General features: G+C 39.4%; 2 protein-coding genes across 5 annotated transcripts in view; both read left to right on the top strand.

Moving 5' to 3' along the window:
* LOC124411597 (protein tramtrack, alpha isoform-like) overlaps positions 1 to 2,683 on the top strand; it is a 55,337-nt gene extending 52,654 nt beyond the window's left edge. For 2 of the 3 annotated variants that reach the window (XM_046890813.1, XM_046890812.1), the window contains exon 7: positions 1 to 2,682. This exon is cut by the window's left edge and continues 501 nt beyond it. The gene's annotated coding sequence lies outside the window, so the exon portion shown is untranslated. The other variant, XM_046890815.1, reaches the window with a different exon arrangement.
* A 1,432-nt stretch (positions 2,684 to 4,115) lies between these two features.
* Positions 4,116 to 6,220, top strand: LOC124411599 (angio-associated migratory cell protein). 2 transcript variants are annotated; one of them, XM_046890817.1, is made up of 7 exons: positions 4,116 to 4,461; positions 4,556 to 4,812; positions 5,031 to 5,175; positions 5,245 to 5,444; positions 5,532 to 5,708; positions 5,788 to 5,969; positions 6,040 to 6,220. In XM_046890817.1, exons 1-7 carry the CDS (start codon positions 4,257 to 4,259, stop codon positions 6,110 to 6,112), a joined length of 1,239 nt encoding a protein of 412 aa, XP_046746773.1. In that variant the 5' UTR covers positions 4,116 to 4,256; the 3' UTR covers positions 6,113 to 6,220. The 2 variants fall into 2 exon arrangements, with proteins under 2 accessions (XP_046746773.1, XP_046746774.1); XM_046890818.1 differs by having other exon boundaries at positions 4,328 to 4,461; positions 4,537 to 4,812.
* The last annotated feature ends 18,725 nt before the right edge of the window (positions 6,221 to 24,945 follow it).

Raw genomic sequence — 24,945 nt, 5'->3', positions numbered from 1 at the left:
CGCGTACATGTGTAGGCATATCTTACAGATGGGTACGGGTACGCAGGTGCATAGCTGCGCCTACATACATATTTCACACTGCAGGTATAACGTGAAGTAAGCGTATGTACGTACATGTATGTATGTACATGCATACGTTGTACCACGTGATTTAAACGGAAAAGAAAATGAAACTGTGTTCTTCTACCTATATTATGAAACATGGAAAGTTCCAGAACGCCGTTGGTTGACCATAATTCCCCACTATGCGTTATATATTGTATAATACTATTGTAATTAATTCGGCGAATCGCTGTGTCAAATTAAACTAATTATCGCCCGTTAGCCTGTAGGGATACAGTTAGGTGTAAAATGAAAATAAGCGGAATTGTCTTATATACCAGATGTTACTTACCTGTACTAGAATAGAGAGAGAATATTTTTATTCAATAATTATTCGAATGGTAGGTATACACGTTATACGCGACGGGCAACGAGTATACTTACCCTGTGCGCCTATCGATCGACCGATCGAGCTGCAAGCTGTATCGCAAGTTTATAATGGATACAAATTGTGAAATAATATATAACCACACTTGGACTTTCGAAGCCACTGTGTGCTTGGCTATTTACTTATTCATCTATTTGCTCGTTCGGATTCGCTTCGGTTGTATATAGGGAATTCGGGTTGTTGAAACGTCTTCGATATAACGATAAATTTTTTGTTTTGTCTCGCGCGCACTTCCGAGGACGTCGCCAACCACGTGGTTAGTTTCTGAAAATTATATGAATCCCCAGTGCCAAATGTACATCTGCCCAAATTTGTTGTTAATTTATTGATTGGAACGAGTGTTTTGGCGGTTCTATGAAATCGCGGAAAATTACCAGGTACACTCGGTTGTCCAAAAAGTACTGAGCCGAATTGAAATACTGTTATGTATACGTATATATATTGTTATGTATTAGGTATATACATTAACTAACTACTATATTTTGACAAGAAAGTATGACTTCCAAACTATACAATTTTCTCTTAGTTTAGTCGGTATGCATATGCTGCAGATGGATTATATAATCAAGTCGCGTACACGGTATCATGTATAGGTATATGTATATACGTATAATACATAATCTATATGCGTATACGCGTACACATCGAGCGAAATTAATTATTACCATTGAAAATAATACAATATTTAATTGTAAGGAAATCTGTCCATTTTTTGAAGATATTTTAATCTTTATTAAGATCCGTGTATTCGAATATGGCAATGCATACAGGTGTGAGTATGTGCAGAAGAGATGCGTACACCTATACACGTTATATATATTCGGATGACGATGTGAATAAATTAGAAAATATAATGATAACACTATTAACGTATACGTATGATTAGATACGCATACCTATATTTATTATATATTCTTGAATCTGTATGTAAAATACTTATTACGCCATGTATCTATGTTCTTCCTACGTACAAGTCATCTCCATACTCTCTTTGTGATTTTAGTGTTATACGAATATACCTTGACACATTATTATATACATGCGATATTATATTAATACTAACTATGTATATACAAGCTCAGAATACTTGCAGCGTCGAGCACAAGCCAATTACAGTACCTAATACATACCCAACCTATTTACTTAAGGCATCGGCAGATCCGACGAAAAACAAATAACTATATTCGTATTTTCTGTCGAATTACGAAAACCAGTTCGATTTTTCTTTCAATGTGATTGATTACCCCTGCAATCAGGCGGTATGTCCCCGGGGAACAATTGCTCTGAGACTCGAGTGTAAACGATATTTATATCTGTGCAAGATTCTTCCATTGACGGTACTGTTAGAAACCTAACGTACGCAGCTTAATATATTATATTGTATTATATTATATTATATTATATTATATTATATTATATTAGTGTGTTCGTACCTATCCCAAGAGTCGGATCGACCTCTTCCACCGCCGTACGTAATAGGTATATGACAAATTAATCATACTACATCGAGGTTGGCTCGAACAAAAAAAATATATATTTAGTATCAATAATAACGATCAAACCAAATTCTACTCTTCGTTATGTCGAATCTCAATTGTTATTAATGATAATAATAATGATATATAATATGGATGAAAGGCTGATTTATCGTTTGAACAGGTGCTTGGAATTGAAATTGAGAAAAACTACTCGAATAAGTGTGTTGCAACACATACACACTTGCAATCGTGTGTGTATAATGTGCAAGTGATGAAAAAGTGTTTGTTCCTGCGTAGAATTTCGTATACTATCACAGGTATATGTGTGCAGCTGATCGGTCAACCAGCAATGCACCAACTACGAATACCTTACGTTTATTTCTCAATTTGGGCATCTCGTACGTTATAGAATAACGGATAATGTACACGGGGGTATGTACGATTGGAGGATTTGACGAATGACGGAATATTCTCTGTGTTTGTAATCTAAAATTTTTAGACGTTAGAGAAAAGGGAAGGGATGCAGAAAACAACAGAAAGTCAATCACGAAACCGAGTTGTTATGCTACATCTGCCACTTATGTGCTTGTTTCATTGGATGCAGGTTTGACGTCTGGCCGTTGCCAATACTGTGTACGATATAATTAAAAAGAAAAACCAAACTTATAATAATTGAGAAATAAATGACTGACGTATCCCTTATCTATGAGCATTGTGATTCGGAGTTGAAGGATTTTCTTCGAAATCTCCTTACCGATACATAATATCTACGTTTCTTGTATAAAGGTGATATGTGAGAATATTGCGTCTCGTGAAATAGGGACTATGGAAGACGGTGTAAACAAACTTGGACATATTGTACATCATTTGGGAATAAAACCAAATTGAGGTAAAGATTGAATGGTCGTCTTACCACGCCAAATACCTTCCCACATATCCAAAACCGAAGAGCTGTGATGTGACGTTTGAACGTGACGTAGAAATATAACAGGCGTCCGATCCTCAACAATTCATTGCAACATGTCCCCAGTAATATTTGGAAGACCGACTAAAAACGGAGATTGTATAATTGAATGATTGTTTCTGAATGCCTGCTTGCTCAAAATTCCTTGACAACATTCGGTAGGGATTAAATCTAGTTTTTCGACGATCTGTAAAGGGAAGGAAAGGGTTCTGGAAAGGGATCTCGACCTCCATGGTATTTAGTAATATTTTTCGGTTTCGTAGGTCAGAGGGAGAAATAAAAAATCTGGTTTACGTTTCGGCCCTTTAAGGGTGGCCCTCCTCAGAAATTAGAAATACGTACAACTCGAGGGGGGTAATTTGAGTAATTTTAGTGATTTTCAATGTTTGCCGAACGATTTTTCCCAGAATTTTTTCTTTATTACTCAATCAAATCTCGCGAACTAGACGTGCATCGTTGTATGGGATTAAGGCGCCTCTGAAAGGCAACCCAAGACACATAACTGTAGGTCAAGTAGTCTAAGAGCACTAAAAGAGGCGCCGAGAACACCGGTGAGGAGAACGAGGAGGATAAAACGAAAAAAATATACCGAAATTTTTGACGTTTCTTTGTTGATTAAATAGTTCGAGATTTTATCGAAATTCGACGTCCTCCCTTCTGCACTTACCCCCCTCCCGCCGTACTTGGGGAAATTCAATAAAACTTTCATATGCGTCATCGGGCGAAAACATCAAAAATATTTCGGGGATGTATTTTCAGTATTTGGTCGAACAAAAATCGCAGCGAATACAGCGGATTAATAAGTACAGAAATAAGTTTTGTGATTATACAATTTTGAATCCGCTGTAAGTATTCGCTACAATTTTCGTCCGATCAAAATTCGCGAAAACGCGACCGAAATATAGCACGTTTCTGTATGATTTTATGTATTTCTATATGAATTGACACTCAAGTTTTTTCAGAGCGTGTGAACGAGAGTTTGATTTGAGGAGCAGAGCTGCTTATATTCATAATACGTGTTCCCTGTCTGAAATTAGAGACGTTATTTACAAAATCTAAATGACGTCAGCATCATCCTTTCCCCTTAAAACTCTCAAAATTTTGTATCAAACTTTTGTTTGTATGCACACCTCCTGTGGTTCCAGAAATTATCTCCAGGTCAATTTAAACCGGCCACCCTGTATATGAGTAATACCTAACCTAGACTGATCCTTCCGTGTTTGAGTCGCGCGGTATTCTAACCTCCACGAAACCGACACGCGTGCTAATGAAGTAAAGCACAATCTCACATGGTCTCATAATCATTTGAACGGTGAATAGGAAGATGACACTGACAGACACACCGCCGTCTTCTCCTTCTGTAGAAGTAGAAATGGACGAGGATGAGCTGGTATACGTCGGAGATGCTGACGAGGTTATAGAAGCCCTCGAACGAGACGAGAGAAACGAAGACTCCGAGGAAGAGGCCGAAAGTTACGAGGAACAACCGATCAAGGACGACGCCGCCTATGTGTTTCGTAACCATGACGGTAAGTCTCCTTATGCCATTTGGCAAGGATTTTACATCCATGAACTCCACTAACATTGATTATCGTCTACACAAGCCTTCACTCCGGTGTTCAGGGTCTGTGTTCTGTGGAGCTTTGAATAAAGATGGAACGCTAGCTGCAACTGGCGGGGAAGATGATAAAGCGTATGTCTGGGAGGTTTCCTCGGGACGAGTTGTACTTGATTGCACCGGCCATTCGGATAGTGTTACCTTTACCGAATTCAACCACGATGGGTTTTATCTGGCAACTGCGGATATGAACGGCATTATTCAGGTGTGGAAAATGAGCAACAAGATTCTTATCTGGGACTACAACATTGGCGATATGACGGTAGGCTTACTTTTCACATTCCTAATTTTTTCCATCTTAATAACTGGGATATTTTACATTGGATTGCTGCTGAATGGAAATTAATTGAACGAATTTGAAAAATGAAATAATAGGAATTTTCTGCAATCGCATCACAGCGCAACATATGATTTTACTGTTCTTCCTGTGATCAAGCAAACTCAGAATTAAATTTTCTTTCTGTTTTACATATTTTGTAGTGGATGCGGTGGCACCCGATGGCTAACATTCTATTCGCTGGAGCATTAAGCGGTGAATTATACATGTGGAAAATACCTAGCGGAGAATGTAAAATATTTCAGAGTCACGGTCAGCGGGTTGAACAAGGGGTTGTTATGCGTGATGGTAAGGTGATATCAAATATCAGACATCTATCGCCGCAATGGGATCCCACTTAAATCTGTTCAATAACAGGCAAACGGATCACAGTTGGTTATGAGGACGGTACACTAAGAATATTCGATCTGAAATCCGGAGCAGTACTGTCATCGATTTCCTCTGAATTTGGCCATAACTCCACGATAACCGCCCTTGACTGTAACTCTGATAATAATCTGCTAATATCAGGTGGAATGGATGGAAAAACTATTCTCTCCACTTCGCAGTCTGGCAAGGTAAGAACGGCTCTTAATATTTCGTTTAACTCTCAACAAACTTATTGAAAAACACGGTCTGTTGTTTGTTCAAACAAAAAATATCAGGTCACTTGTGTCCTTCAAGACCTGAAAGCAAACATCTCTGCTGGTGGCGACGAAGATGCTGAGGGTAACGCAGGAAATTGGGTAGAAACGGTGTCATTTTGCAAAGATCCAGAGTATCCAGTTGCTGCCACAGGCACAGTAAATGGACAGATATTCATTTGGGATATCGCAAAACAGGTAGGTTTCAATGATGGAGGCGGTAATTGCAAGTTATTTATCGTTTACTATGTCGAAATGTGGGGATTTCTTGACTCAGATGACTCGGCACGAGATCCAGCAGGACAGTGGCATAAGCAAGCTGGTTTGGCACCTGAATACAACACGGTTGTACTCGTCGGGTCTTGACGGAGTGGTGAGATCGTTTGACGCAAGATCTGGTGAAGAGCTTCGCTCCTATACGGGACATCGCGCGGATATTCTCGATTTGGTAATCTCTCGGTAAGAATCAATCAACGATTTATACAGTCGTGAACGCAGGATCAATTAATTGACCGATTCGATTTTATAGCGATGGAAAGACGATGCTAACCACTTCGGATGACTCCACTGCCCGGATATTCAATATCGGTGATCCAAATTGACGCATAACAAAAGAGGATTTATTTCTAATTGGCCCCAGAAACGCGAGTTTTCATATTTGAGAAAACGATTTTCGAATAACATACGATAGTGGATAATTACCCGTGATTCTTCAAGGGATCATCCTATTAACAGGTAAAAAATAACTGATTTTCGCAATTTTTTTCCGATCATTAAAATACGCTAATCAATTTGATTTTTTTTTTATTTCAAATCAAAGCACTCACGAAGAACAAATTGAATTTTTACATTTCATTTTTTTTTTATAAGTTCATTTTATAAGGTTGAGAATGACTGAAAAAAAGAAGTCCCATGGTGAACACGGTGGTGGTCGTAAAAATTATCTGAAAAAAATTTGTAGAAAAATTATTAAGCAGTATGAAACCCGCTCGTATGCTATGAAGGCTTTTTTTTAAATCGAAATTGACAAAGTGGCGGTGGATTAAGAAAAAGTACCGAATGAGCCTATTTTTTCCACAGTTTTTCGTCGAAAAAATATAGAAGTTTCAAAAAAAGCTTCCATAGCAAGACAAAACTTGGCGTAAAAAATGTTGTGTCCGAATTTCAGATAGGTAGCTTGGAAACTATTCCTTTGAACGTGTCCGCGGTTTTGAAAAATTACGTTTCGAGAAAACGGTTGAAAAAAAATATGAAAAAAATGAAAAAGCTTTTCAAAATTTATTGCCTGTTCGTCCTGAGTCCTTTGACTTGACTAAAAAAAAATTGGACTGATTAGCGCATTTTGACCATCGAAAACAAATCGCGATAATCAGTTATTTTTAAACCCCTTATAATAGAACGATCTCTTAATTACGCCAATATAATTGTCCACTAAAATTCCCAAACGAATCTAGGAAGTTGGAGAATGAATTGTATTATATTGTATACTAGATACTGAGAAGTAAAGAAATGATTGTTAACTTAATTGTTATGATTATTCTTTGTCCTAGTACATTGATGTCTTATAGTGCATTGAAGGTTTTATTTCAGCATTTTTTAAGCTTGTAAATATTTTCGGAAAAAATTCAGAGACAGATTTTACAAAAAAATCCCTTTCGCAACTAATTCGTCCCCCGGGAATTGCCATAACGCTGCGAGAAAAGCGTAGGACCAACAGTACAGAACAGACGAGAGAAAGACCAGCATCAGAGATATTACGAAAAGGTTGTTTCGTTTTTTGGTTGCAACTCTTGGTCTCTTGTTCGCAGTATATTCAGACTGCAGGCAATCGATTTCGCTCGCAAAATTATGTGCACATACTGCCAAAAATCCGAATGGTTTAGCCTTACTTTTTTTTAAGCCAAACATCTGTTGGCTCAATCGATTTCTACGATTCGTTTTTGACGAATCAGACCCTAAGCAACGCAGGAAAGACTGAAATAGTAACGGACCAAACGTTAAATAATTGCAAAGAAAACACACAGAAAGTTGTTGATTCATTTATTTTGATTGAGATTCCATATAACAATAAAATATTATACATGTCGTGTCCTGCGGAGGTGCGTTGCACCTGTGTGCAGTGAGAAATCGAATATATACTCACAAACTTCATCAATTACTGTCTGAAATGGAACTATTCATATGCTGCTTAGGGTAATGTGTACTGTACTCCTTTACCCTAGAATAAGAGTCAGATTTGTTATGTAATGTTCGATCATTTTTCATATTTTTTTGTATACTTTTATATTATTCGGCTACTTGTTTACGTATTATACACTGACACCCGAAAACTTGTATTCGGATAAGCGCATCATAAATATACTGAAGATAAACTGAGATAAAACTTCTCACTATGTATCCGTGGTTTCCCTTCCCCGTCTCTCTAACAACCTATGTTGCGAAATTCATGTTTTTTGGCCGTTCATTTAAATCTCTGGTTCGCACTGAATAGATACTGCGTCCAATCAATTTCGCTCGGAAGATTACGTCGATATAGTGCATCATAGAATCGATTCCAGCATTTTTTAAAATGTCGAAATTTTCGTCAAAAATCCATAGGGGTTAGCCTTACTTTGTTTTTGAGCCAAAAATTGTTTGTCTCAGGATCGATTTGTATGACCCTTTCTAGCCTACTTGAATGCCCAGGAAACTCAGAGAATACAGCAAAAAGTGCGTTAGTCCGCCAGCAGAGGAATTACAACGCACGGACATCAAATGAAAAATAGACGGAACACGTCTTTCGTTTTTTCGCTGTAACTTTTGATCCGTTGCTCGCAGCGTATTGGGACTACGCTCAATCGATTTCTCTCGAAAAATTACGTCGGAATAGTGCTCTAAAGATATAATTGCAGCACTTTTCAAAGTCGTCCAAATTTTCGCAAAAAATCCAAAGGGGTTAGCCTTACTTTTTTTTGCGAATTTTGAAGCCGAAAATTTTTGGTCTCCGAATTGATTGTTATGACCGTTTCTTGGCTAATTGGGACCTCAGGAACTCAAAATACACATTAAAAGAAGCGTAGGACCAACAGCAGAGAAATGACGACGGAAATCTGCAGTTTTTTAGCTGTAACTTTTGATCCGTTGCTCGCAGCGTATTGGGACTACGCTCAATCGATTTCTCTCAAAAAATTACGTCGGAATAGTGCTCTAAAGAATTGATTGCAGCACTTTTCAAAGTCGTCGAAATTTTCGCCAAAAATCCAAAGGGGTTAGCCTTACTTTTTTTTTGCGAATTTTGAAGCCGAAAATTTTTGGTCTCCGAATTGATTGTTATGACCGTTTCTTGGCTAATTGGGACCCCAGGAACTCAAAATACACATTAAAAAAAGCGTAGGACCAACAGCAGAGAAATGACGACGAAAATCTGCAGTTTTTTGGCTGTAACTTTTGACCCGTTGCTCGCAGCGTATTGGGACTACGCTCAATCGATTTCTCTCGAAAAATTACGTCGGAATAGTGCTCTAAAGAATTAATTGCAGCACTTTTCAAAGTCGTCCAAATTTTCGCAAAAAATCCAAAGGGGTTAGCCTTACTTTTTTTTGCGAATTTTGAAGCCGAAAATTTTTGGTCTCCGAATTGATTGTTATGACCGTTTCTTGGCTAATTGGGACTTCAGGAACTCAAAATACACATTAAAAAAAGCGTAGGACCAACAGCAGAGAAATGACGACGAAAATCTGCAGTTTTTTAGCTGTATCTTTTGATCCGTTGCTCGCAGCGTATTGGGACTACGCTCAATCGATTTCTCACGAAAAATTACGTCGGAATAGTGCTCTAAAGAATTGATTGCAGCACTTTTCAAAGTCGTCGAAATTTTTGCCAAAAATCCAAAGGGGTTAGCCTTACTTTTTTTTGCGAATTTTGAAGCCGAAAATTTTTGGTCTCCGAATTGATTGTTATGACCGTTTCTTGGCTAATTGGGACCTCAGGAACTCAAAGAACACATTAAAAAAAGCGTAGGACCAACAGCAGAGAAATGACCACGAAAATCTGTAGTTTTTTGGCTGTAACTTTTGATCCGCTGCTCGCAGCGTATTGGGACTACGCTCAATCGATTTCTCTCGAAAAATTACGTCGGACTAGTGCATTAAAGAAGTAATTGCAGCACTTTTCAAAGTCGTCGAAATTTTCGCCAAAAATCCAAAGGGGTTAGCCTTACTTTTTTTTGCGAATTTTGGAGACGGAAATTTTTGGTCTCCGAATTGATTTGTATGACCGTTTCTTGGCTAATTGGGACCCCAGGAACTCAAAATACACATTGAAAAAAGCGTAGGACCAACAGCAGAGAAATGACGACGAAAATCTGCAGTTTTTTGGCTGTAACTTTTGATCCGTTGCTCGCAGCGTATTGGGACTACGCTCAATCGATTTCTCTCGAAAAATTACGTCGGAATAGTGCTCTAAAGAATTAATTGCAGCACTTTTCAAAGTCGTCGAAATTTTCGCCAAAAATCCAAAGGGGTTAGCCTTACTTGTTTTTGCGAATTTTGAAGCCGGAAATTTTTGGTCTCCGAATTGATTTGTAGGACCGTTTCTTGGCTGATTGGGACCCCAGGAACTTAAAATACACATTAAAAAAAGCGTAGGACCAACAGCAGAGAAATGACGACGAAAATCTGCAGTTTTTTGGCTGTAACTTTTGACCCGTTGCTCGCAGCGTATAGGGACTACGCTCAATCGATTTCTCTCGAAAAATTACGTCGGAATAGTGCTCTAAAGAATTGATTGCAGCACTTTTCAAAGTCGTCGAAATTTTTGCCAAAAATCCAAAGGGGTTAGCCTTACTTTTTTTTGCGAATTTTGAAGCCGAAAATTTTTGGTCTCCGAATTGATTGTTATGACCGTTTCTTGGCTAATTGGGACCTCAGGAACTCAAAGAACACATTAAAAAAAGCGTAGGACCAACAGCAGAGAAATGACCACGAAAATCTGTAGTTTTTTGGCTGTAACTTTTGATCCGCTGCTCGCAGCGTATTGGGACTACGCTCAATCGATTTCTCTCGAAAAATTACGTCGGACTAGTGCATTAAAGAAGTAATTGCAGCACTTTTCAAAGTCGTCGAAATTTTCGCCAAAAATCCAAAGGGGTTAGCCTTACTTTTTTTTGCGAATTTTGGAGACGGAAATTTTTGGTCTCCGAATTGATTTGTATGACCGTTTCTTGGCTAATTGGGACCCCAGGAACTCAAAATACACATTAAAAAAAGCGTAGGACCAACAGCAGAGAAATGACGACGAAAATCTGCAGTTTTTTGGCTGTAACTTTTGATCCGTTGCTCGCAGCGTATTGGGACTACGCTCAATCGATTTCTCTCGAAAAATTACGTCGGAATAGTGCTCTAAAGAATTAATTGCAGCACTTTTCAAAGTCGTCGAAATTTTCGCCAAAAATCCAAAGGGGTTAGCCTTACTTGTTTTTGCGAATTTTGAAGCCGGAAATTTTTGGTCTCCGAATTGATTTGTAGGACCGTTTCTTGGCTGATTGGGACCCCAGGAACTTAAAATACACATTAAAAAAAGCGTAGGACCAACAGCAGAGAAATGACGACGAAAATCTGCAGTTTTTTGGCTGTAACTTTTGACCCGTTGCTCGCAGCGTATTGGGACTACGCTCAATCGATTTCTCTCGAAAAATTACGTCGGAATAGTGCTCTAAAGAATTGATTGCAGCACTTTTCAAAGTCGTCGAAATTTTCGCCAAAAATCCAAAGGGGTTAGCCTTACTATTTTTTTGCGAATTTTGGAGCCGAAAATTTTTGGGCTCCGAATTGATTTGTATGACCGTTTCTTGGCTAATTGGGACCCCAGGAACTCAAAATACAGATTAAAAAAAGCGTAGGACCAACAGCAGAGAAATGACGACGAAAATCTGCAGTTTTTTGGCTGTAACTTTTGATCCGTTGCTCGCAGCGTATTGGGACTACGCTCAATCGATTTCTCTCGGAAAATTACGTCGAAATAGTGCTTCAAAGATTTAATTGCAGCACTTTTCAAAGTCGTCGAAATTTTCGCCAAAAATCCAAAGGGGTTAGCCTTACTTTTTTTTGCGAATTTTGGAGTTGAAAATTTTTGGTCTGCGAATTGATTTGTATGACCGTTTCTTGGCTAATTGGGACCCCAGGAACTCAAAATACACATTCAAAAAAGCGTAGGACCAACAGCAGAGAAATGACGACGAAAATCTGCAGTTTTTTGGCTGTAACTTTTGATCCGTTGCTCGCAGCGTATTGGGACTACGCTCAATCGATTTCTCTCGAAAAATTACGTCGGAATAGTGCTCTAAAGAATTAGTTGCAGCACTTTTCAAAGTCGTCGAAATTTTCGTCAAAAATCCAAAGGGGTTAGCCTTACTTTTTTGGTCATTTTCGGAGCCGGAAATTGCTCGTCTCAGAATCGATTTGTATGACCATCTCTACAGTAATTGGACCCCCAGGAACTCGGAAAACACATTGAAAAAAGCGTAGGACCAACAGCAGAGAAATGACGACGAAAATCTGCAGTTTTTTGGCTGTAACTTTTGACCCGTTGCTCGCAGCGTATTGGGACTACGCTCAATCGATTTCTCTCGAAAAATTACGTCGGAATAGTGCTCTAAAGAATTAATTGCAGCACTTTTCAAGGTCATCGAAATTTTCGCAAAAAATCCAAAAGGGTTAGCCTTACTTTTTTTTGCGAATTTTGAAGTTGAAAATTTTTGGTCTCCGAATTGATTGGTATGACCGTTTCTTGGCTAATTGGGACCTCAGGAACTCAAAATACACATTGAAAAAAGCGTAGGACCAACAGCAGAGAAATGACGACGAAAATCTGCAGTTTTTTGGCTGTAACTTTTGACCCGTTGCTCGCAGCGTATTGGGACTACGCTCAATCGATTTCTCTCGAAAAATTACGTCGGAATAGTGCTCTAAAGAACTAATTGCAGCACTTTTCAAAGTCGTCGAAATTTTCGCAAAAAATCCAAAGGGGTTAGCCTTACTTTTTTTTGCGAATTTTGCAGCCGAAAATTTTTGGTCTCCGAATTGATTGTTATGACCGTTTCTTGGCTAATTGGGACCTCAGGAACTCAAACTACACATTAAAAAAAGCGTAGGACCAATAGCAGAGAAATGACGACGAAAATCTGCAGTTTTTTGGCTGTAACTTTTGATCCGTTGCTCGCAGCGTATTGGGACTACGCTCAATCGATTTCTCTCGAAAAATTACGACGGAATAGTGCTCTAAAGAATTGATTGCAGCACTTTTCAAAGTCGTCGAAATTTTCGCCAAAAATCCAAAGGGGTTAGCCTTACTTTTTTTTTGCGAATTTTGAAGCCGAAAATTTTTGGTCTCCGAATTGATTGTTATGACCGTTTCTTGGCTAATTGGGACCCCAGGAACTCAAAATACACATTAAAAAAAGCGTAGGACCAACAGCAGAGAAATGACGACGAAAATCTGCAGTTTTTTGGCTGTAACTTTTGACCCGTTGCTCGCAGCGTATTGGGACTACGCTCAATCGATTTCTCTCGAAAAATTACGTCGGAATAGTGCTCTAAAGAATTAATTGCAGCACTTTTCAAAGTCGTCGAAATTTTCGCAAAAAATCCAAAGGGGTTAGCCTTACTTTTTTTTGCGAATTTTGAAGCCGAAAATTTTTGGTCTCCGAATTGATTGTTATGACCGTTTCTTGGCTAATTGGGACCTCAGGAACTCAAAATACACATTGAAAAAAGCGTAGGACCAACAGCAGAGAAATGACGACGAAAATCTGCAGTTTTTTAGCTGTATCTTTTGATCCGTTGCTCGCAGCGTATTGGGACTACGCTCAATCGATTTCTCACGAAAAATTACGTCGGAATAGTGCTCTAAAGAATTGATTGCAGCACTTTTCAAAGTCGTCGAAATTTTTGCCAAAAATCCAAAGGGGTTAGCCTTACTTTTTTTTGCGAATTTCGAAGCTGAAAATTTTTGGTCTCCGAATTGATTGTTATGACCGTTTCTTGGCTAATTGGGACCTCAGGAACTCAAAGAACACATTAAAAAAAGCGTAGGACCAACAGCAGAGAAATGACCACGAAAATCTGTAGTTTTTTGGCTGTAACTTTTGATCCGCTGCTCGCAGCGTATTGGGACTACGCTCAATCGATTTCTCTCGAAAAATTACGTCGGACTAGTGCATTAAAGAAGTAATTGCAGCACTTTTCAAAGTCGTCGAAATTTTCGCCAAAAATCCAAAGGGGTTAGCCTTACTTTTTTTTGCGAATTTTGGAGACGGAAATTTTTGGTCTCCGAATTGATTTGTATGACCGTTTCTTGGCTAATTGGGACCCCAGGAACTCAAACTACACATTAAAAAAAGCGTAGGACCAACAGCAGAGAAATGACGACGAAAATCTGCAGTTTTTTGGCTGTAACTTTTGATCCGTTGCTCGCAGCGTATTGGGACTACGCTCAATCGATTTCTCTCGAAAAATTACGTCGGAATAGTGCTCTAAAGAATTGATTGCAGCACTTTTCAAAGTCGTCGAAATTTTCGCCAAAAATCCAAAGGGGTTAGCCTTACTTTTTTTTTGCGAATTTTGAAGCCGAAAATTTTTGGTCTCCGAATTGATTGTTATGACCGTTTCTTGGCTAATTGGGACCCCAGGAACTCAAAATACACATTAAAAAAAGCGTAGGACCAACAGCAGAGAAATGACGACGAAAATCTGCAGTTTTTTGGCTGTAACTTTTGACCCGTTGCTCGCAGCGTATTGGGACTACGCTCAATCGATTTCTCTCGAAAAATTACGTCGGAATAGTGCTCTAAAGAATTAATTGCAGCACTTTTCAAAGTCGTCGAAATTTTCGCAAAAAATCCAAAGGGGTTAGCCTTACTTTTTTTTGCGAATTTTGAAGCCGAAAATTTTTGGTCTCCGAATTGATTGTTATGACCGTTTCTTGGCTGATTGGGACCTCAGGAACTCAAAATACACATTAAAAAAAGCGTAGGACCAACAGCAGAGAAATGACGACAAAAATCTGCAGTTTTTTAGCTGTATCTTTTGATCCGTTGCTCGCAGCGTATTGGGACTACGCTCAATCGATTTCTCACGAAAAATTACGTCGGAATAGTGCTCTAAAGAATTGATTGCAGCACTTTTCAAAGTCGTCGAAATTTTTGCCAAAAATCCAAAGGGGTTAGCCTTACTTTTTTTTGCGAATTCTGAAGCCGAAAATTTTTGGTCTCCGAATTGATTGTTATGACCGTTTCTTGGCTAATTGGGACCTCAGGAACTCAAAGAACACATTAAAAAAAGCGTAGGACCAACAGCAGAGAAATGACCACGAAAATCTGTAGTTTTTTGGCTGTAACTTTTGATCCGCTGCTCGCAGCGTATTGGGACTACGCTCAATCGATTTCTCTCGAAAAATTACGTCGGACTAGTGCATTAAAGAAGTAATTGCAGCACTTTTCAAAGTCGTCGAAATTTTCGCCAAAAATCCAAAGGGGTTAGCCTTACTTTTTTTTGCGAATTTTGGAGACGGAAATTTTTGGTCTCCGAATTGATTTGTATGACCGTTTCTTGGCTAATTGGGACCCCAGGAACTCAAAATACACATTAAAAAAAGCGTAGGACCAACAGCAGAGAAATGACGACGAAAATCTGCAGTTTTTTGGCTGTAACTTTTGATCCGTTGCTCGCAGCGTATTGGGACTACGCTCAATCGATTTCTCTCGAAAAATTACGTCGGAATAGTGCTCTAAAGAATTAATTGCAGCACTTTTCAAAGTCGTCGAAATTTTCGCAAAAAATCCGAAGGGGTTAGCCTTACTTTTTTTTGCGAATTTTGAAGCCGAAAATTTTTGGTCTCCGAATTGATTGTTATGACCGTTTCTTGGCTAATTGGGACCTCAGGAACTCAAAGAACACATTAAAAAAAGCGTAGGACCAACAGCAGAGAAATGACGACGAAAATCTGCAGTTTTTTGGCTGTAACTTTTGATCCGCTGCTCGCAGCGTATTGGGACTACGCTCAATCGATTTCTCACGAAAAATTACGTCGGAATAGTGCTCTAAAGAATTGATTGCAGCACTTTTCAAAGTCGTCGAAATTTTTGCCAAAAATCCAAAGGGGTTAGCCTTACTTTTTTTTGCGAATTTTGAAGCCGAAAATTTTTGGTCTCCGAATTGATTGTTATGACCGTTTCTTGGCTAATTGGGACCTCAGGAACTCAAAGAACACATTAAAAAAAGCGTAGGACCAACAGCAGAGAAATGACGACGAAAATCTGTAGTTTTTTGGCCGTAACTTTTGATCCGCTGCTCGCAGCGTATTGGGACTACGCTCAATCGATTTCTCTCGAAAAATTACGTCGGAATAGTGCATTAAAGAAGTAATTGCAGCACTTTTCAAAGTCGTCGAAATTTTCGCCAAAAATCCAAAGGGGTTAGCCTTACTTTTTTTTGCGAATTTTGAAGCCGAAAATTTTTGGTCTCCGAATTGATTTGTATGACCGTTTCTTGGCTAATTGGGACCCCAGGAACTCAAAATACACATTAAAGAAAGCGTAGGACCAACAGCAGAGAAATGACGACGAAAATCTGCAGTTTTTTGGCTGTAACTTTTGATCCGTTGCTCGCAGCGTATTGGGACTACGCTCAATCGATTTCTCTCGAAAAATTACGTCGGAATAGTGCTCTAAAGAATTAATTGCAGCACTTTTCAAAGTCGTCGAAATTTTCGCAAAAAATCCAAAGGGGTCAGCCTTACTTTTTTTTGCGAATTTTGAAGCCGAAAATTTTTGGTCTCCGAATTGATTGTTATGACCGTTTCTTGGCTAATTGGGACCTCAGGAACTCAAAGAACACATTAAAAAAAGCGTAGGACCAACAGCAGAGAAATGACGACGAAAATCTGCAGTTTTTTGGCTGTAACTTTTGATCCGCTGCTCGCAGCGTATTGGGACTACGCTCAATCGATTTCTCTCGAAAAATTACGTCGGAATAGTGCATTAAAGAAGTAATTGCAGCACTTTTCAAAGTCGTCGAAATTTTCGCCAAAAATCCAAAGGGGTTAGCCTTACTTTTTTTTGCGAATTTTGGAGACGGAAATTTTTGGTCTCCGAATTGATTTGTATGACCGTTTTTTGGCTAATTGGGACCCCAGGAACTCAAAATACACATGAAAAAAAGCGTAGGACCAACAGCAGAGAAATGACGACGAAAATCTGCAGTTTTTTGGCTGTAACTTTTGATCCGTTGCTCGCAGCGTATTGGGACTACGCTCAATCGATTTCTCTCGAAAAATTACGTCGAAATAGTGCTCTAAAGATTTAATTGCAGCACTTTTCGAAGTCGTCGAAATTTTCGCCAAAAATCCAAAGGGGTTAGCCTTACTTTTTTTTGCGAATTTTGGAGCCGAAAATTTTTGGTCTGCGAATTGATTCGTATGACCGTTTCTTGGCTAATTGGGACCCCAGGAACTCAAAATACACATGCAAAAAAGCGTAGGACCAACAGCAGAGAAATGACGACGAAAATCTGCAGTTTTTTGGCTGTAACTTTTGATCCGTTGCTCGCAGCGTATTGGGACTACGCTCAATCGATTCCTCTCGAAAAATTACGTCGGATTAGTGCTCTAAAGAATTAATTGCAGCACTTTTCAAAGTCGTCGAAATTTTCGCAAAAAATCCAAAGGGGTTAGCCTTACTTTTTTTTGCGAATTTTGGAGACGGAAATTTTTGGTCTCCGAATTGATTTGTATGACCGTTTTTTGGCTAATTGGGACCCCAGGAACTCAAAATACACATGAAAAAAAGCGTAGGACCAACAGCAGAGAAATGACGACAAAAATCTGCAGTTTTTTGGCTGTAACTTTTGATCCGTTGCTCGCAGCGTATTGGGACTACGCTCAATCGATTTCTCTCGAAAAATTACGTCGAAATAGTGCTCTAAAGATTTAATTGCAGCACTTTTCGAAGTCGTCGAAATTTTCGCCAAAAATCCAAAGGGGTTAGCCTTACTTTTTTTTGCGAATTTTGGAGCCGAAAATTTTTGGTCTGCGAATTGATTCGTATGACCGTTTCTTGGCTAATTGGGACCCCAGGAACTCAAAATACACATGCAAAAAAGCGTAGGACCAACAGCAGAGAAATGACGACGAAAATCTGCAGTTTTTTGGCTGTAACTTTTGATCCGTTGCTCGCAGCGTATTGGGACTACGCTCAATCGATTCCTCTCGAAAAATTACGTCGGATTAGTGCTCTAAAGAATTAATTGCAGCACTTTTCAAAGTCGTCGAAATTTTCGCAAAAAATCCAAAGGGGTTAGCCTTACTTTTTTTTGCGAATTTTGAAGCCGAAAATTTTTGGTCCCCGAATTGATTGTTATGACCGTTTCTTGGCTAATTGGGACCTCAGGAACTCAAAGAACACATTAAAAAAAGCGTAGGACCAACAGCAGAGAAATGACGACAAAAATCTGCAGTTTTTTGGCTGTAACTTTTGATCCGCTGCTCGCAGCGTATTGGGACTACGCTCAATCGATTTCTCTCGAAAAATTACGTCGGAATAGTGCTCTAAAGAATTAATTGCAGCACTTTTCAAAGTCGTCGAAATTTTCGCAAAAAATCCAAAGGGGTTAGCCTTACTTTTTTTTGCGAATTTTGAAGCCGAAAATTTTTGGTCTCCGAATTGATTGTTATGACCGTTTCTTGGCTAATTGGGACCTCAGGAACTCAAAATACACATTAAAAAAAGCGTAGGACCAACAGCAGAGAAATGACGACGAAAATCTGCAGTTTTTTAGCTGTATCTTTTGATCCGTTGCTCGCAGCGTATTGGGACTACGCTCAATCGATTTCTCGCGAAAAATTACGTCGGAATAGTGCTCTAAAGAATTAATTGCAGCACTTTTCAAAGTCGTCGAAATTTTCGCAAAAAATCCGAAGGGGTTAGCCTTACTTTTTTTTGCGAATTTTGAAGCCGAAAATTTTTGGTCTCCGAATTGATTGTTATGACCGTTTCTTGGCTAATTGGGACCTCAGGAACTCAAAGAACACATTAAAAAAAGCGTAGGACCAACAGCAGAGAAATGACGACGAAAATCTGCAGTTTTTTGGCTGTAACTTTTGATCCGCTGCTCGCAGCGTATTGGGACTACGCTCAATCGATTTCTCACGAAAAATTACGTCGGAATAGTGCTCTAAAGAATTGATTGCAGCACTTTTCAAAGTCGTCGAAATTTTTGCCAAAAATCCAAAGGGGTTAGCCTTACTTTTTTTTGCGAATTTTGAAGCCGAAAATTTTTGGTCTCCGAATTGATTGTTATGACCGTTTCTTGGCTAATTGGGACCTCAGGAACTCAAAGAACACATTAAAAAAAGCGTAGGACCAACAGCAGAGAAATGACGACGAAAATCTGTAGTTTTTTGGCCGTAACTTTTGATCCGCTGCTCGCAGCGTATTGGGACTACGCTCAATCGATTTCTCTCGAAAAATTACGTCGGAATAGTGCATTAAAGAAGTAATTGCAGCACTTTTCAAAGTCGTCGAAATTTTCGCAAAAAATCCAAAGGGGTTAGCCTTACTTTTTTTTGCGAATTTTGAAGCCGAAAATTTTTGGTCTCCGAATTGATTGTTATGACCGTTTCTTGGCTAATTGGGACCTCAGGAACTCAAAGAACACATTAAAAAAAGCGTAGGACCAACAGCAGAGAAATGACGACGAAAATCTGCAGTTTTTTGGCTGTATCTTTTGATCCGTTGCTCGCAGCGTATTGGGACTACGCTCAATCGATTTCTCACGAAAAATTACGTCGGAATAGTGCTCTAAAGAATTGATTGCAGCACTTTTCAAAGTCGTCGAAATTTTTGCCAAAAATCCAAAGGGGTTAGCCTTACTTTTTTTTGCGAATTTTGAAGCCGAAAATTTTTGGTCTCCGAATTGATTGTTATGACCGTTTCTTGGCTAATTGGGACCTCAGGAACTCAAAAAACACATTAAAAAAAGCGTAGGACCAACAGCAGAGAAATGACGACGAAAATCTGTAGTTTTTTGGCTGTAACTTTTGATCCGCTGCTCGCAGCGTATTGGGACTACGCTCAATCGATTTCTCTCGAAAAATTACGTCGGAATAGTGCATTAAAGAAGTAATTGCAGCACTTTTCAAAGTCGTCGAAATTTTCGCCAAAAATCCAAAGGGGTTAGCCTTACTTTTTTTTGCGAATTTTGGAGACGGAAATTTTTGGTCTCCGAATTGATTTGTATGACCGTTTCTTGGCTAATTGGGACCCCAGGAACTCAAAATACACATTAAAAAAAGCGTAGGACCAACAGCAGAGAAATGACGACGAAAATCTGCAGTTTTTTGGCTGTAACTTTTGATCCGCTGCTCGCAGCGTATTGGGACTACGCTCAATCGATTTCTCTCGAAAAATTACGTCGGAATAGTGCTCTGAAGAATTATTTGCAGCACTTTTCAAAGTCGTCGAAATTTTCGCCAAAAATCCAAAGGGGTTAGCCTTACTTGTTTTTGCGAATTTTGAAGCCGGAAATTTTTGGTCTCCGAATTGATTTGTATGACCGTTTCTTGGCTAATTGGGACCCCAGGAACTCAAAATACACATTAAAAAAAGCGTAGGACCAACAGCAGAGAAATGACGACGAAAATCTGCAGTTTTTTGGCTGTCACTTTTGACCCGTTGCTCGCAGCGTATTGGGACTACGCTCAATCGATTTCTCTCGAAAAATTACGTCGGAATAGTGCTCTAAAGAATTGATTGCAGCACTTTTCAAAGTCGTCGAAATTTTCGCCAAAAATCCAAAGGGGTTAGCCTTACTTTTTTTTGCGAATATTATAGCCGAAAATTTTTGGTCTCCGAATTGATTTGTATGACCGTTTCTAGGCTAATTGGGACCCCAGGAACTCAAAGAACACATTAAAAAAAGCGTAGGACCAACAGCAGAGAAATGACGACGAAAATCTGCAGTTTTTTAGCTGTAACTTTTGATCCGTTGCTCGCAGCGTATTGGGACTACGCTCAATCGATTTCTCTCGAAAAATTACGTCGGAATAGTGCTCTAAAGAATTGATTGCAGCACTTTTCAAAGTCGCCGAAATTTTCGCCAAAAATCCAAAGGGGTTAGCCTTACTTTTTTTTGCGAATTTTGAAGCCGAAAATTTTTGGTCTCCGAATTGATTGGTTTGACCGTTTCTTGGCTAATTGGGACCTCAGGAACTCAAAATACACATTAAAAAAAGCGTAGGACCAACAGCAGAGAAATGACGACGAAAATCTGCAGTTTTTTGGCTGTAACTTTTGACCCGTTGCTCGCAGCGTATTGGGACTACGCTCAATCGATTTCTCTCGAAAAATTACGTCGGAATAGTGCTCTAAAGAATTAATGACAGCACTTTTCAAAGTCGTCGAAATTTTCGCAAAAAATCCAAAGGCGTTAGCCTTACTTTTTTTTGCGAATTTTGGAGCCGAAAATTTTTGGTCCCCGAATTGATTTGTATGACCGTTTCTAGGCTAATTGGGACCCCAGGAACTCAAAGAACACATTAAAATAAGCGTAGGACCAACAGCAGAGAAATGACGACGAAAATCTGCAGTTTTTTAGCTGTTACTTTTGATCCGTTGCTCGCAGCGTATTGGGACTACGCTCAATCGATTTCTCTCGAAAAATTACGTCGGAATAGTGCTCTAAAGAATTGATTGCAGCACTTTTCAAAGTCGCCGAAATTTTCGCCAAAAATCCAAAGGGGTTAGCCTTACTTTTTTCTGCGAATTTTGAAGCCGAAAATTTTTGGTCTCCGAATTGATTGGTATGACCGTTTCTTGGCTAATTGGGACCTCAGGAACTCAAAATACACATTAAAAAAAGCGTAGGACCAACAGCAGAGAAATGACGACGAAAATCTGCAGTTTTTTGGCTGTAACTTTTGACCCGTTGCTCGCAGCGTATTGGGACTACGCTCAATCGATTTCTCTCGAAAAATTACGTCGGAATAGTGCTCTAAAGAATTAATTGCAGCACTTTTCAAAGTCGTCGAAATTTTCGCAAAAAATCCAAAGGGGTTAGCCTTACTTTTTTTTGCGAATTTTGAAGCCGAAAATTTTTGGTCTCCGAATTGATTGTTATGACCGTTTCTTGGCTAATTGGGACCTCAGGAACTCAAAGAACACATTAAAAAAAGCGTAGGACCAACAGCAGAGAAATGACGACGAAAATCTGCAGTTTTTTGGCTGTAACTTTTGATCCGCTGCTCGCAGCGTATTGGGACTACGCTCAATCGATTTCTCTCGAAAAATCACGTCGGAATAGTGCATTAAAGAAGTAATTGCAGCACTTTTCAAAGTCGTCGAAATTTTCGCCAAAAATCCAAAGGGGTTAGCCTTACTTTTTTTTGCGAATTTTGGAGACGGAAATTTTTGGTCTCCGAATTGATTTGTATGACCGTTTCTTGGCTAATTGGGACCCCAGGAACTCAAAATACACATTAAAAAAAGCGTAGGACCAACAGCAGAGAAATGACGACGAAAATCTGCAGTTTTTTGGCTGTAACTTTTGATCCGTTGCTCGCAGCGTATTGGGACTACGCTCAATCGATTTCTCTCGAAAAATTACGTCGGAATAGTGCATTAAAGAAGTAATTGCAGCACTTTTCAAAGTCGTCGAAATTTTCGCCAAAAATCCAAAGGGGTTAGCCTTACTTTTTTTTGCGAATTTTGGAGACGGAAATTTTTGGTCTCCGAATTGATTTGTATGACCGTTTCTTGGCTAATTGGGACCCCAGGAACTCAAAATACACATTCAAAAAAGCGTAGGACCAACAGCAGAGAAATGACGACGAAAATCTGCAGTTTTTTGGCTGTAACTTTTGATCCGTTGCTCGCAGCGTATTGGGACTACGCTCAATCGATTTCTCTCGAAAAATTACGTCGGAATAGTGCTCTAAAGAATTAGTTGCAGCACTTTTCAAAGTCGTCGAAATTTTCGTCAAAAATCCAAAGGGGTTAGCCTTACTTTTTTGGTCATTTTCGGAGCCGGAAATTGCTCGTCTCAGAATCGATTTGTATGACCATCTCTAGAGTAATTGGACCCCCAGGAACTCGGAAAACACATTGAAAAGAGCGTCGGACCAATAGCAGAGAAATGGCGATGAAAATCTCCAGTTATTTGGCTGTAACTTTTGATCCGTTGCTCGCAGCGTATTGGGACTGCGCCTTACCGATTCCTCTCGCAAAATTACGTCGGAATAGTGCCTCAAAGAATTGATTGCAGCGCTTTTCAGAATCGTCGAAATTTTCGTCAAAAATCCAAAGGGGTTAGCCTTACTTTTTTGGTCATTTTCGGAGCCGAAAATTTCTGGTCTCGGAATCGATTTGTATGACCATCTCCAGAGTAATTGGACCCCCAGGAACTCGGAAAACACATGAAAAAGAGCGTCGGACCAACAGCAGAGAAATGGCGGTAAAAATCTCCAGTTTTTTGGCTGTAACTTTTGATCCGTTGCTCGCAGCGTATTGGGACTGCGCTTTATCGATTCCTCTCGCAAAATCACGTCGGAATAGTGCCGCAAAGAATTGATTGCAGCGCTTTTCAGAATCGTCGAAATTCTTGTCAAAAATCCAAAGGGGTTAGCCTTACTTTTTTGGTCATTTTCGGAGCCGAAAATTTCTCGTCTCGGAATCGATTTGTATGACCATCTCCAGAGTAATTGGACCCCCAGAAACTCAAAAAACACATGAAAAAGAGCGTCGGACCAATAGCAGAGAAATGGCGATAAAAATCTCCAGTTTTTTGGCTGTAACTTTCGATCCGTTGCTCGCAGCGTTTTGGGACTGCGCTTCATCGATTTCTCTCCCAAAATGATGTCGGAATAGTGCCTCAAAGAATTGATTGCAGCGCTTTTCAGAATCGTCGAAATTTTCGTCAAAAATCCAACGGGGTTAGCCTTACTTTTTTGGTCATTTGCGGAGCCGAAAATTCGTCGTTTCAGAATGGATTTTCATGACCCTTACTTAACTTATTGGACGCCCAGGAACTCAGAAAGGCAGCAAAAGGAGCGTAGGACCAACAGTACAGAAACGTCGGAGGAAAGACCTGCCGCAGATATATTACGAAAAGGATGTCTCGTTTTTCGGCTGTAACTCTGTTCTTGTCGCCGGCAGCGTAATCGGATTGCGTTTAATCGATCTCTCACGCCAAAGTACGTCGGAATAGAGCTTGAAAGAATGGTCTGCAGCACACTCCAAAGTCGTCAAAAATTTCGCCAAAAATTCAAAGGCGTTAGTTTTTTTTTGTTTCCGGCATCGAAAATCTTTCTTTTCAGAATAATTCCTATGACTCTTATCCGACGAATGCGTCTTTGAGCAACGCAACAAAGATATGAATATAGCGACGTCCCAAACGTTGAAGAAATGACAAGAAAACACACAGAAAGTTGTTCATCATTTATTTTAATTCAAGTTGCATGTGACAATACAATGTTATACATGTCTACTAATATAGGTATATTTTTAAACTACATGAATCACTGTCTCATGTACTATTTTCTGTATGCTGCTCAAGGGAATATGTATCGTACGCTTACATCGTAAGATAATTTTCAGTTCTGTTACGAAATGTTCGATCATTTTCAAACATTTTGATGTACTTTGATATCATTAATCAACTTGTCCACGTAATATACACTGACACTTGAACACTTGTATTAGGATTAAGGCGTGATGAATATACTGAAAATACACCGAAACGAAACTTTTTAGCTACGAATTTGATATATCCGTCCCATACCTGTCTCACAACCTGGTGCAAATTTCGTGCTTTAGGGCCGTTTCTCTCAATCTGTGGTTTGCGCCGAGTCAAGATTGCGCAATCGATTCCTTTCGCAATATTACGTCGATGTAGTGCGACAAAGCATTGATCCCAGCATTTTCTAAATCGTCAAAATTTTCGCGAAAAATCCAAAGGAGTTAGCCTTACCATTTTTGGAGACAAAAATTCTTTGTCTCGGAATTGATTTGTCAGCATATCTTAATTAATTCGACCCCCGGGAATTTAGAACACGCAGCGTAAAGAGAGTATTGCGAAAACGATGTCTGGCATTTAAGCTGTAACTCTCGATCTCTTGCTTGCAGCGAATTCAAACTGGGCGCAATCGATTCCTCCCGCAAAATTATGTCGATACCTACACACAATGTACAAAAATTATTAGGCCTAGGTAAGGTTTCGCCGTCATTCCAATTATTACAGCTTGGGTTTATTGAATAATCGACATCGTTTTGACTAACACTAAGCTCCGATTCCTGAAGATCGTCTTTGATTACAATTCGCAGCGAATCTATATCTCGCAAGAAGCTGCATGTGGTAGAAAGTTTTCCGCAGTCGTATACGGAATAAGTGTGATACATAAATAGCACGAA

The sequence above is a fragment of the Diprion similis genome, chromosome 10 (assembly GCF_021155765.1).
Source record: "Diprion similis isolate iyDipSimi1 chromosome 10, iyDipSimi1.1, whole genome shotgun sequence".
NCBI lineage: Eukaryota > Metazoa > Arthropoda > Insecta > Hymenoptera > Diprionidae > Diprion > Diprion similis.
The sequence above is the reverse complement of the archived record's forward strand: the minus strand, read 5'-3'. Positions and strand labels throughout refer to the sequence as shown.

What these genes read in the sequence shown, in the direction of transcription:
- LOC124411599 (XM_046890817.1), top strand. Translation starts at nt 4,257, where the DNA reads ATGACACTGACAGACACACCGCCGTCTTCTCCTTCTGTAGAAGTAGAA. An exon ending in CCACTTCGCAGTCTGGCAAG is followed by an intron (nt 5,445 to 5,531) that starts GTAAGAACGGCT and finishes AAAAAATATCAG; the next exon opens with GTCACTTGTGTCCTTCAAGA. An exon ending in TTTGGGATATCGCAAAACAG is followed by an intron (nt 5,709 to 5,787) that starts GTAGGTTTCAAT and finishes TTCTTGACTCAG; the next exon opens with ATGACTCGGCACGAGATCCA.